This window comes from Heptranchias perlo, chromosome 17 (genome assembly GCF_035084215.1).
Source record: "Heptranchias perlo isolate sHepPer1 chromosome 17, sHepPer1.hap1, whole genome shotgun sequence".
NCBI classification, from domain to species: Eukaryota; Metazoa; Chordata; class Chondrichthyes; order Hexanchiformes; family Hexanchidae; genus Heptranchias; species Heptranchias perlo.
The window spans coordinates 55508302-55521743 of record NC_090341.1 but is presented as its reverse complement, the minus strand read 5'-3'; the positions used below and the strand labels follow the sequence as shown (position 1 = coordinate 55521743).

Here is a 13442-nt window from a genome sequence, read left to right as displayed (position 1 = left end):
AAAGAGCAGAGATAGTTTCTCTCTATCCACCCTATCCGTTCCCCTTAATATCTTATAAACTTCGATCAGATCACCCCTTAACCTTCGAAACTCCAGAGAATACAACCCCAATTTGTGTAATCTCTCCTCGTAACTTAACCCTTGAAGTCCGGGTATTATTCTAGTAAACCTACGCTGCACTCCCTCCAAGGCCAATATTTCCTTCCGAAGGTGCGGTGCCCAGAACTGCTCACAGTACTCCAGGTGCAGTCTAACCTGGGTTTTGTATAGCTGCAGCATAACTTCTGCCCCCTTGTACTCCAGTCCTCTAGATATAAAGGCCAGCATTCCATTAGCCTTCTTGATTATTTTCTGCACCTGTTCATGACACTTCAATGATCTATGTACCTGAACCCCTAAGTCACTTTGGACATCCACTGCTTTTAATTTTTTACCATTTAGAAAGTCCCCTGTTCTATCCTTTTTTGATCCATAGTGGATGACCTCACATTTGTCTACATCGAATTCCATTTGCCACAGTTTTGCCCATTTACCTAATCTATCAATATCGCTTTGTAATTTTATGTTTTCATCTACAAAGCTTTGTATTGTCAGCAAACTTAGATACATGACACTTGGTCCCTTCATCTAAGTCATTGATATATATCGTAAACAGTTGAGGCCCAAGCACTGATCCTTGCGGTATCAAACTAGTTACATCCTGCCAACCCGAAAATGTCCCGTTTATCCCTACTCTCTGTTTTCTATCCATTAACCAATCCTCTATCCATGCTAATATATTACCTCCAATCCCATGAGCTCTAATCTTGTGTGGCACCTTTTATGTGGCACCTTATCGAATGCCTTTTGAAAATCCAAATATACTACATCCACTGATTCCCCCTTATCTACCCTGCTAGTTACATCCTCAAAAAACACTAATAGATTTGTCAAACATGATTTCCCTTTCATAAAACCATGTTGACTCTGCCTAATCATATTATGATTTTCTAAATGCCCTGTTACTACGTCCTTAACAATAGAGTCTAGCATTTTCCCTACTACTGATGTCAGGCTAACTGGCTAACTGTTTTCTCTCTCCCTCCTTTCTTGAATAGCGGGGTTACATTTGCTACATTTCAATCCACAGGGACCGTTCTAGAATCTAGGGAATTCTGGAAGATCACAACCAATGCATCCACAATCTCTGCAGCCACCTCTTTTAGAACCCTAGGATGTAGGCCATCAGGTCCAGGGGTTTGTTGGCTTTTAGTCCCATTAATTTCTCCAGTACTTTTTCTTCACTAATCTTAATTACTTTAAGTTCCTCCCTCTCATTAGACCATTGATTCCCCCTATTTCGGATATGTTTTATTTGTCTTCTACTGTGAAGACAGATACAAAATATTTGTTTAGTATCTCTGCCATTTCCTTACTCCCCATTATAATTTCTCCTGTCTCAGCCTCTAAGGGACCCACGTTTACTTTTACTAATCTCTTCCTTTTTACATACTTGTAGAAACACTGGTAGAGTGACCGTACAGACTTACAGTTTAACCAATGCTGTTGGTCCTGTTCTGTCTTGAGGTATTGCTGCTTGGAGCTGTGTCCGACAGTGCGAATCACTGCATGGTTTCCTCCCATGAAATCTAAAGAGGTGCCAGCATACAGCTCCCCATCTGTAGGAGACAAACACCATTGGAAACATGCCAAAGGTTTCTTGAGGTAAGGCCCAGTCACCATAAGGGGTTGACATCTCCTCATTAAGGAGTTTCCCAGCAAGCTCAGTTCCTATCCGTATCCCGATGTCATTGGGGTCTAAATTCAACATCATTGTGCCCGTTTTCCTGGCGTGAAATGGGTGCAGCAATAACCAATTTATCAGGGCAGAAGCTGGCGCACACGGATTTTCGGGCTACTGATAAATTGGCCGGGGTGTTTTTTAGGCAGTCCTTGTGGCCGGCTAAGATGAGGGTCCTGCACACATTTCCGACCCGGATTCGTAAATTTGTCTACATTAGTTGGTTCTTGCCCTTCGCAAGCTCTAACCAGTATTTCCGGGTCTTGAGCAGCTGAAGCAGGGGACCTTAAAGGGACCTCTGGAGGTTGCTCAAAAAAAGGCCCCAAAAACTTTTGAAATGCCCATTTTGTGGAGTCGGAATTGAACCTATAACTGTTTGACCTCAGATGGAGGAATGCGATCACTGAGCCAAGGCTCATACAGAAACAACAAAAAGCGTGTTTTGCTGGATGTAAAGCATGGAAGAAATGGGCTGTCTCATGCCTGGGAGAAGAATCTAGGAGTGCTACAACCAATTGTTAATTCCCTCTCTCTGCCCTGGAGGTGACCAGCTACTTCGTAGAATTACATAGAATCTGCAGCACAGAAACAGGTTATTTGGCCCAACTGGTCTATGCCGGTGTTTATACTACACACGAGCCTCCTCCCACTCTATCATATATTTATGTCGCCTTGTTCTGGACTCACCCGCAAGTGGAAATAGATTCTCCACATTCACCCTATCAAACCTCTTCATAATTTTCAAGACCTCTATCAGGTCTCCTCTTGGCCATCTCTTTTGAGCCCCAGCCTGCTCAATCTTTCCTGATAGTTGTGTCCTGTTAATTCTGGTAACATCCTTGTAAATCTATTCTGAACTTTCTCCAGTGCTTCAATATTCTTTTTGTAGTATGGAGACCTGAACATAGAAACCCAAGTGTGGTCTACTCAAGGTTCTATATAGCTTTGACATTACCGTCCCACTTTCTGCTAGTAAGAGAAACACACCTTAACTCATACCCTATCTTTTCTGTTTCATAGCCGTCTTTCAATCCATTCTACTATCTAACCCCTGACTTCACCCACCCTGACATTTGTCATGTCTCTTATGTGGCACCTTATTGAAGGTCTTCTGAAAGTCCATTTATACCACATCTACTACACGGTCCCTGTCTACTCTTTCTGTTATCTCTTCAAAGAATTCAGTGAGATTGGTTAAACATGACGGGCTAGAAATTGGACCGTGTAACGCCCGTTGGTTCGGCGCGACGTGGCCTCCCGAAGTACCAAGATGGCGTTTTGACTGAGCATGCACGTGCGCCAGATGCCATCTTGGCATAAGTATTGGTGCATGTGCAAATACCGAATGCCGGCAGCATGTAAAGTAGGGAGAAAATGGCTTCAGTCAGTGTGCAACGCTGATTTAAAGTGATAGACACCATTTTGGGACTTAATGCTCCACTCAACGCACAGTCTTCACCCCGACCATCGGAACATGTCTTAGAGTGCCAGGAGGAACCCCCACCAGTGCTATTTAATGGGACAATGCAGGATTTACAGGTCAGTGGCTGGATTATTGCTTCTGGCTGCTCATGCATTTGTAACTGTTTATGGAGGTCTCCTAGACTTGAATACTACGACGCGGGGGACATAGCCTAACATTTAGAGGCAGTATGTGCAGGAGTGAAGTTAGGAAATACTTCTACACGCAAAGGGTGGGAGAAGTTTGGAAATCTCTTCTGCAGACGGCAATTGATGCTAGCTCACTTGTGAATGTTAAATCTGAGATTGATAGATTTCTATGAACCAAGGGTATTAAGGGATATGGGGCTAAGGCGGGTATATGGAGTTAGGTCACAGGTCCACCTTGATCTCATTGAATGGTGGAACAGATTTGAGGGACTAAATGCCACTGCCACTTGCTGCCTCCTGATATGCGCCACCTTCTCCTGCAAGAAAGCGGGACGTGTGTCTGGTTTATGTGCCTGTCATGGTTGAATAGCTGCCACTGTGTGTGACCTGTGAGTTGTGGGTGTGGGGCTTGCAACATTGGTAATGTGTGAGGGTGAGAGGAAGCATCTGATTGGAAGAGTTGAGTACTGATTGAAGAGATTGTTGATATGTGGGTGATGGGGGGGTGTAGTGTGTGGAGCAGTGGATGTGGCTAATGGTGCAGTTGGGAGGAGACGCCACTTGACAGTTGACCTCACTCACCTTGACCACTTGTATCAAAGCATTGAACTTCTTCCTGCATTGCAACCATGTTCGTGGTGCTGTGCGCCTGGCATTGACTTCGTTCCCCGCTGTGTCCCACTGACTTTTGGATATGTGTCTGGAGGGACTCTTGCCCCGCCCCCCACCCCACCCCCCACACAACGGATATAGGATGTCCCTCCTTCTGTCCAGCTCCTGCACCAAGGCCTCTAGTGCGTCAGCGGAGAGCCTTGGTGCACGCACTCTCGCAGGCCTGGTACAAACTCAGATCAGCAGATTGGTGAGATCTGGCATGCCGATTGAAGGATGTGGGATTTAATAGTAGGCAACCTTTATTCAATGTTTTTTGTATTCGTTCAAGAGATGTGGGCTTCACTGGCAAGGCCGGCATTTATTGCCCATCCCTAATTGCCCTTGAGAAGGTGGTGGTGAGCTGCCTTCTTGAACCGCTGCAGTCCGTGTGGTGAAAATTCTCCCACAGTGCTGTTAGGAAGGGAGTTCCAGGATTTTGACCCAGCGACGATGAAGGAATGGCGATATATTTCCAAGTCGGGATGGTGTGTGACTTGGAGGGGAATGTGCAGGTGGTGTTCCCAGGTGCCTGCTGCCCTTGTCCTTCTAGATGGTAGAGGTCACGGGTTTGGGAGGTGCTGTCGAAGAAACCTTGGCGAGTTGCTGCAGTGCATCCTGTGGACGGTACACAGTGCACCGGTGGTGAAGGGAGTGAATGTTTAGGGTGGTGGATGGGGTGCCAATCAAGCGGGCTGCTTTGTCCTGGATGGTGTCGAGCTTCTTGAGTTGTTGGAGCTGCACTCATCCAGGCAAGTGAAGAGTATTCCATCACACTCCTGACTTGTGCCTTGTAGATGGTGGAAAGGCTTTGGGGAGTCAGGAGGTGAGTCACTCACCACAGAACACCCAGCCTCTGACCTGCCCTTGTAGCCACGGTATTTATGTGGCTGGTCCAGTTAAGTTTGTGGTCAATGGTGACCCCCAGGATGTTGATGGTGGGGGATTCGGTGATGGTAATGCCGTTGAATGTGAAGGGGAGGTGGTTAGACTCTCTCTTGTTGGAGATGGTCATTGCCTGGCACTTGTCTGAGTGAATGTTACTTGCCACTTATCAGCCCAAGCCTGGATGTTGTCCAGGTCTTGCTGCATGCGGGCACGGACTGCTCCATTATCTGAGGGGTTGCGAATGGAACTCAACACTGTGCAATCATCAGCAAACATCCCCATTTCTGACGTTATGATGGAGGGAAGGTCATTGATGAAGCAGCTGAAGATGGTTGGGCTGAGGATACTGCCCTGAGGAACTCCTGCAGCAATGTCCTGGGGCTGAGATGATTGGCCTCCAACAACCACTACCATTTTCCTTTGTGCTAGGTATGACTCCAGCCACTGGAGAGTTTTCCCCCTGATTCCCATTGACTTCAATTTTACGAGGGCTCCCTGGTGCCACACTCCGTCAAATGCTGCCTTGATGTCAAGGGCAGTCACTCTCACCTCACCTCTGGAATTCAGCTCTTTTGTCCATGTTTGGGACAAGGCTGTAATGAGGTCTGGAACCGAGTGGTCCTGACGGAACACAAACTGAGCATCGGTGAGCAGGTTATTGGTGAGTAAGTGTCGCTTGATAGCACTGTCGACGACACCTTCCATCACTTTGCTGATGATTGAGAGTAGACTGACGGGCCGTTAATTGGCCGGATTGGATTTGCCCTGCTTTTTGTGGACAGGACATACCTGGGCAATTTTCCACATTGTCGGGTAGATGCCAGTGTTGTAGCTGTACTGGAACAGCTTGGCTAGAGGCGCGGCTAGTTCTGGAGCACAAGTCTTCAGCACTACAGCCGGGACGTTGTCGGGGCCCATAGCCTTTGTTGTATTCAGTGCACTCAGCCGTTTCTTGATATCACGTGGAGTGAATCGAATTGGCTGAAGACTGGCTTCTGTGATATTGGGAGGAGGCCGAGATGGATCATCCACTCGGCACTTCTGGCTGAAGATGGTTGCAAATGCTTCAGCCTTGTCTTTTGCACTCACGTGCTGGGCTCCGCCGTCATTGAGGATGGGGATGTTTGCAGAGCCTCCTCCTCCCGTTAGTTGTTTAATTGTCCACCACCATTCACAACTGGATGTGGCAGGACTGCAGAGCTTTGATCTGATCCGTTGGTTGTGGAATCACTTAGCTCTGTCTATAGCATGTTGCTTCCGCTGTATAGCATGGATGTAGTCCTGTGTTGTAGCTTCACCAGGTTGGCGCCTGGTGCTGCTCCTGGCATGCTCTTCTACAATCCTCATTGAACCAGGGTTGATCCCCTGGCTTGTTGGTAATGGTAGAGTGAGGACTATGCCGGGCCATGAGGTTACAGATTGTGCTGGAATACAAATCTGCTGCTGCTGATGGCCCACAGCGCCTCATGGATGCCCAGTTTTGAGCTGCTAGAACAGTTCTGAATCTATCCCATTTAGCACGGTGGTAGTGCCACACAACACATTGGATGTCCTCAGTGCGAAGATGGGACTTCATCTCCACGTGGACTGTGCGGTGGTCACTCCTACCAATATGGTCATGGACAGATGCATCTGCGACAGGTAGATTGTTGAGGACGAGGTCAAGTGGGTTTTTCCCTCATGTTGGTTCGCTCACCACCTGCCGCAGGCCCAGTCTGGCAGCTATGTCGTTCAAGACTCTGCCAGCTCGGTCAGTCGTGGTGCTACCAAGCCACTCTTGGTGATGGACATTGAAGTTCCCCACCCAGAGTACATTCTGTGACCTTGCTACCCTAAGTACTTCTTCCAAGTGGTGCTCAACATGGAGGAGGACTGATTCAATATAAGATTAAATATGTTTTAACATAAACGTGGGAACAAGACCTGCATCTGTGTTTTACGTGTGCGATATTTGATCTCCGTTCAGACTCCATGCAGACAGCAGACTGTTATTCTTAGCAAATAACAGGTACCGGCCACCTTTAAGAGATTTTGAGAGACATCCTCCCTTTAAGACATTGGGGCTCTCCCTGATGGTAGAAAGTGCGCATTTACTTGAATCGTCACGTAAGGCATACTTTTCAATACTGCTTGAAGGTAAGTACTCGGGCTGGACAAATGTCTTGTTCTGCCTGTGCAGGGGCCATTGGGCGCTGTTTAATACTGGATCACGCTACCTACGCCCAATAATAGGCCTTATCCATTTTTTTTCCTGCCGACCTTCCTTTTAGAAATCCATGCTGATTATTTTTATTGGGCCAGAAATTGCTTGTTAAATAATGGTGAGCCTTACAGCGCTCACCTTTATTAATGGACAAATTGAAGAGCAAGATCCAGCACATGCTCAGTCAAACACAGAAATCCGGAACTTGCTATTCCTGATTCACCGGTGACTTGAAAGCTTCACATTAAAAGGACCTCACCGACTGGAATCAATGGACCAACGCCAACTTGCTCTCCCGCCCAACTGGAAACTAACTAATCTTGCCACAAAACAGGTACGCTGAGTTTTTTAGTCTAAACAAACTTTAAATGGCATGGTAAGTATTAATGACTGCCAAAAACCTCTCTGGCACTGAAAATGTACTTTTTAAAATGTGGAGTCTCATTACTCCTGATTTTAATATTTTTTGGACATTTAAACATTTAAAAAAAAATTAAAGAATTAAACTTTTTTTTGCTTTATCTTTCTGTCTCTTTTATCTCAGTCTTTTAATCTTACCCTCTCTTTATTTTACTTTCTCTGTTTCATTTTATAGTATTTTTACTAACATTATCGGGCACTTCCTGGTTTTTAGTCTCCGCGATTTGTCAATGAGTTTCACTTCCTGGCTCTCACAGCCTGGCTTGGTTCAAGCTGATTGGTTGAGGGGACTCACACAGCCTGGGAAAGAACGCTGCTGTTTTTTGAAATCACATTTCAAGGGAGTTTCCGCCAAAAAGGTGGTAACTTAATGGGTGAATTTAAATCTAATGAGCGACGAGCATTGTTGGTTCGTCCCTCGGAGCAATTTACTAGATCTGTCTCTAGATGTTTTGTTATTTGATCTTTTACTATATTTCCTTCCACTGATGTTAAGCTAACTGGCACGTAGGTCCCAGGGTTAGTTCTATCTTCCTTTTTGACAATAGGAATTACATTCACTGTTCCCCATTCTCAGGCACTATTCCTTTTTCTATTGATTTTTTATTTAGGATACTAGTGCCTCTGCTTTCTCCTCCATGGTTTTTTGAGTTTCTGAGTTGATGGTGCAATCCATCTGGATCCAGGGCTTTGTCTCCCTTAAATTTAGCTAGTTTGTCTAGTACAGATTGGGAATCAAACTTGGGACTATCCTGGTTTGTGCAGCTTAGAAATAGTGACTTTACCACTGAGCCGTTGTGGAAGTCAATGTATTAAGTAAAGTGGCAAACCTTTGGCACAACCTTTGGGTTGGTGCTCCAGTTGGATCTGTGTTCTTGCCTGGAATTATGCTTGCCTGCAGTGGAGTCCCTGAACTTGGGCTGGACCATGAACCAGAGAAAGGGCACTACTCCACTATCAAACATGGTGTTGTGACACAGAAAGTTTCCAAATGGGATGTATGCTCCAGACCATTCCATGGATTGAGACTGTCCAATGACTCACACTTATGGTGTCCCACCCCTTTAAGCAGTAAGATACACATCCTTTATAGCAGCACCCCAGTCCAGAAACTCTGAAACTGTTGTTTGGTGGCTTGAGCCCTGTTGTGGAGTGTGTAGTAGATCTGTTGTGGCACATGGAGAGCAGGAGAGGGTTAATACATGACCTGTCAGCACCGCTGCGAAGGGCTCCTGTGGATTGTACGGACATTTTCCCAGACCGGATTCCACGGAATGGGGCATCAGGCGGAAGGTCGGTTCCTGTAAAAGAAGATTCATATCAGCTTGTGATGAGCTCCAGGACAGCACTGTGCTTGGCTCTTGGCCTTAAATGCCGTCCTCTCACAACTCCACATAGCAGAATATAAGCAATAAAGGAAGAAAAAGTCCAACTAACTCATCAATACTCCCACAGTCCCCTGTACACTCTACCTTATCATTGATTCTATTCACTCATTTAATCTTCTCCCACAGACCCTGTACACTTTACCTTATCATAGACTCTACCCGCCCATTTAATCTTCTCCCACAGACCCTGTACACTTTACCTTATCATAGACTCTACCCACCCATTTAATCTTCTCCCACAGACCTTGTACACTCTACCTTATCATAGACTCTACCCACCCATTTAATCTTCTCCCACAGACCTTGTACACTCTACCTTATCATAGACTCTACCCACCCATTTAATCTTCTCCCACAGACCTTGTACACTCTACCTTATCATAGACTCTACCCACCCATTTAATCTTCTCCCACAGACCTTGTACACTCTACCTTATCATAGACTCTACCCACCCATTTAATCTTCTCCCACAGACCTTGTACACTCTACCTTATCATAGACTCTACCCGCCCATTTAATTTCCTCCCACAGACCCTGTACACTTTACCTTATCATAGACTCTACCCACCCATTTAATCTTCTCCCACAGACCCTGTACACTTTACCTTATCATAGACTCTACCCACCCATTTAATCTTCTCCCACAGACCTTGTACACTCTACCTTATCATAGACTCTACCCACCCATTTAATTTCCTCCCACAGACCCTGTACACTTTACCTTATCATAGACTCTACCCACCCATTTAATCTTCTCCCACAGACCTTGTACACTCTACCTTATCATAGACTCTACCCACCCATTTAATCTTCTCCCACAGACCCTGTACACTTTACCTTATCATAGACTCTACCCACCCATTTAATCTTCTCCCACAGACCCTGTACACTTTACCTTATCATAGACTCTACCCACCCATTTAATCTTCTCCCACAGACCTTGTACACTCTACCTTATCATAGACTCTACCCACCCATTTAATCTTCTCCCACAGACCCTGTACACTTTACCTTATCATAGACTCTACCCACGCATTTAATCTTCTCCCACAGACCCTGTACACTTTACCTTATCATAGACTCTACCCACCCATTTAATCTTCTCCCACAGACCCTGTACACTTTACCTTATCATAGACTCTACCCACGCATTTAATCTTCTCCCACAGACCCTGTACACTTTACCTTATCATAGACTCTACCCACCCATTTAATTTCCTCCCACAGACCCTGTACACTTTACCTTATCATAGACTCTACCCACCCATTTAATCTTCTCCCACAGACCTTGTACACTCTACCTTATCATAGACTCCATCCACCCATTTAAGCCCCTCCACAGACCCAGTATAATCTACCCCATCATGGATACTACCCCAACATTCAATTTTCCTACCCCACCCATTTAGGAACATAGGAACATAGGAACAGGAGGAGGCCATTCAGTCCCTCGTGCCTGCTCCGCCATTTGATAAGATCATGGCTGATCTGTGATCTAACTCCATTTAATATGGGATTTAATATCTATCTTCTGGATTGTGCAGTAAAATGGTACAATTTTAAAGAGGATGCAGGAACAGGGAGACCTGGGGGTGTACGTACACAAATCTTTGAAGGTGGCAGGACAAGTTGATAAAGCTGTTAAAAAAACATAAGGGATCCTGGGCTTTATAAATAGAGGCATAGAGTACAAAAGCAAGGAAGTTATGCTAAATCTTCATAAATCACTGGTAGGCCTCAGCTGGAGTATTGTGTTCAATCCTGGGCACCACAATTTAGGAAGGATGTCAAGGTCTTGGAGAGGGTACAGAGGAGGTTTACTCAAATTATACTAGGGATGAGGGACTTCAGTTATGTGGAGAGACTGGAGAAGCTGGGGTTGTTCTTAGGGTAGAGAAGGTTAAGGTGAGATTTAATAGAGGTGTTCAAAATTATGAGGAGTTTTGATAAAGTAAATAATGTTTCCACTGGCAGGAGGGTCAGTAACCAGAGGACACAGATTTAAGATAATTGGCAAAAGAACCAGAGGGGAGATGAGGAGAATTTTTTTTACGCAGCGAGTTGTTATGATCTGGAATGAACTGCCTGAAAGGGTGGTGGAAAATTCACCAGTAACTTTCAAAAGGGAATTGGATAAACATTGATGGGAAAAATTTGCAGGCCTATGGCGAAAGAATAGGAGAATTGGACTAATTGGATACCTCTTTCAAAGAGCCTGAACAGGCACGATGGAACAAATGGCCTCCTTCTATGCTGTATGATTCCATGCTTCTAATATTCTAGACATCATGGACAACCTAGAGAACTGTACTTTACCACATATATTTCATCTCCGGAGGGAATGTTCTGTATAAAAATGCCTGATATTCATCCAGTTCCTTGACAGGAGTTGGCCCATTTATACTCCATGGGAATGGGAATGAAATGGCCCATTAATATTCCACACAATGGGGGTGAATGGGAAGGAGTTGGCCCATTAATATTCCACACAATGGGGGTGAATGGGAATGAATTGGCCCATTAATATTCCACACACTGGGGTGAATGGGAAGGAGTTGGCCCATTAATACTCCACACAATGGGGGTGAATGGGAAGGAGTTGGCCCATTAATACTCCACACAATGGGGGTGAATGGGAAGGAGTTGGCCCATTAATACTCCACATAATGGGGGTGACTGGGAAGGAGTTGGCCCATTAATACTCCACACAATGGGGGTGAATGGGAGGGAGTTGGCCCATTAATACTCCACACAATGGGGGTGAATGGGAAGGAGTTGGCCCATTAATACTCCACACAATGGAGGTGAATGGGAAGGAGTTGGCCCATTAATACTCCACACAATGGGGGTGAATGGGAGGGAGTTGGCCCATTAATATTCCACACAATGGGGGTGAATGGGAAGGAGTTGGCCCATTAATACTCCACATAATGGGGGTGACTGGGAAGAAGTTGGCCCATTAATACTCCACACAATGGGGGTGAATGGGAGGGAGTTGGCCCATTAATACTCCACACAATGGGGGTGAATGGGAAGGAGTTGGCCCATTAATACTCCACACAATGGGGGTGAATGGGAAGGAGTTGGCCCATTAATATTCCACACAATGGGGGTGAATGGGAAGGAGTTGGCCCATTAATACTCCACACAATGGGGGTGAATGGGAGGGAGTTGGCCCATTAATACTCCACACAATGGGGGTGAATGGGAAGGAGTTGGCCCATTAATACTCCACACAATGGGGGTGAATGGGAAGGAGTTGGCCCATTAATACTCCACATAATGGGGGTGAATGGGAACGAGCTAGCCCATTAATACTCCACACAATGGGGTGACTGGGAAGAAGTTGGCCCATTAATACTCCACACAATGGGGCTGAATGGGAAGGCGTTGGCCCAATCAGTACGGTAGCGTAGTGGTTGTTACTGGACTAGTTGATCCAGTAGGCCTGGACTAATAATCCAGAGTCATGAGTTCAAATCCCACCACGGGGAATTTAAAATCAATTAATTAAATAAAATCTGGCATAAAAAAAAATGAGTATCAGTAATGTTGGCCATGAAACGACCAGATTGCCGAAAAAACCCATCTGGTTCACCAATGCCCTTTAGGAAAGGAATCCTGCCGTCCTTACCCGGTCTGGCCTATATGTGACTCCAGACCCACAGCAATATGGTTGATTCTTAATCGCCCTCTGAAATGGCCCAGCAAGCCACTCAGTTGTACAATCTCGCTACAGAAAGTCATAATAAGAAAAAAACCGGAGGGATCACCAGGCACCGGACACGACAAAGGCAAACCAAACCCAGTCGACCCTGCAAAGGTCTCCTCACTAACCTCTGGGGACTTGTGCCAAAATTGGGAGAGCTGTCCCACAGACTAGTCAAGCAACAGCCTGACATAGCCATACTCACAGAATCATAACTTTCAGCCAATGTCCCAGACTCTTCCATCACCATCCCTGGGTATGTCATATCCCGCGGCAGGACAGACCCACCAGAGATGGCGGTACAGTAATATACAGTCAGGAGGGAGTGGCCCTGGGAGTCCTCAGCATTGACTCTGGACCCCATGAAATCTCATCGCATCAGGTCAAACATGGGCAAGAAAACCTCCAGCTGATTACCACCTACCGTCCTCCCTCAGCTGATGAATCAGTCCTTCTCCATGTTGAGCACCACTTGGAGGAAACACTGAGGGTAGCAAGGGCACAAAATGTACTCTGGGTGGGGGACTTCAATGTCCGTCACCAAGAGTGGCTCGGTAGCATCACTACTGACCGAGCTGCCCGAGTCCTAAAGGATATAGCTGCCAGACTGGGCCTGTGGCAGGTGGTGAGCGAACCAACACGAGGGAAAAACCTACTTGACCTCGTCCTCACCAATCTACCTGTTGCAGATTCATCTGTCCATGACAGTATTGGTAGGAGTGACCACCGCACAGTCCTCGTGGAGACGAAGTTCCGTCTTCTCACTGAGGACACCATCCAACGTGTTGTGT

General features: G+C 46.0%; 1 protein-coding gene across 1 annotated transcript in view; it reads right to left on the bottom strand.

Moving 5' to 3' along the window:
- The window catches only part of LOC137333941 (semaphorin-3D-like), a 110689-nt gene that overhangs the window by 74024 nt on the left and 23223 nt on the right, over positions 1–13442 (bottom strand). Inside the window, exons 5-6 of the mRNA XM_067998294.1 lie at positions 8761–8854; positions 1530–1658 (exon numbers count right to left, since the gene is read on the bottom strand). Of these exons, the coding sequence (XP_067854395.1) occupies positions 1530–1658; positions 8761–8854 (223 nt within the window). The remainder of the gene's footprint in view (positions 1–1529; positions 1659–8760; positions 8855–13442) is intronic.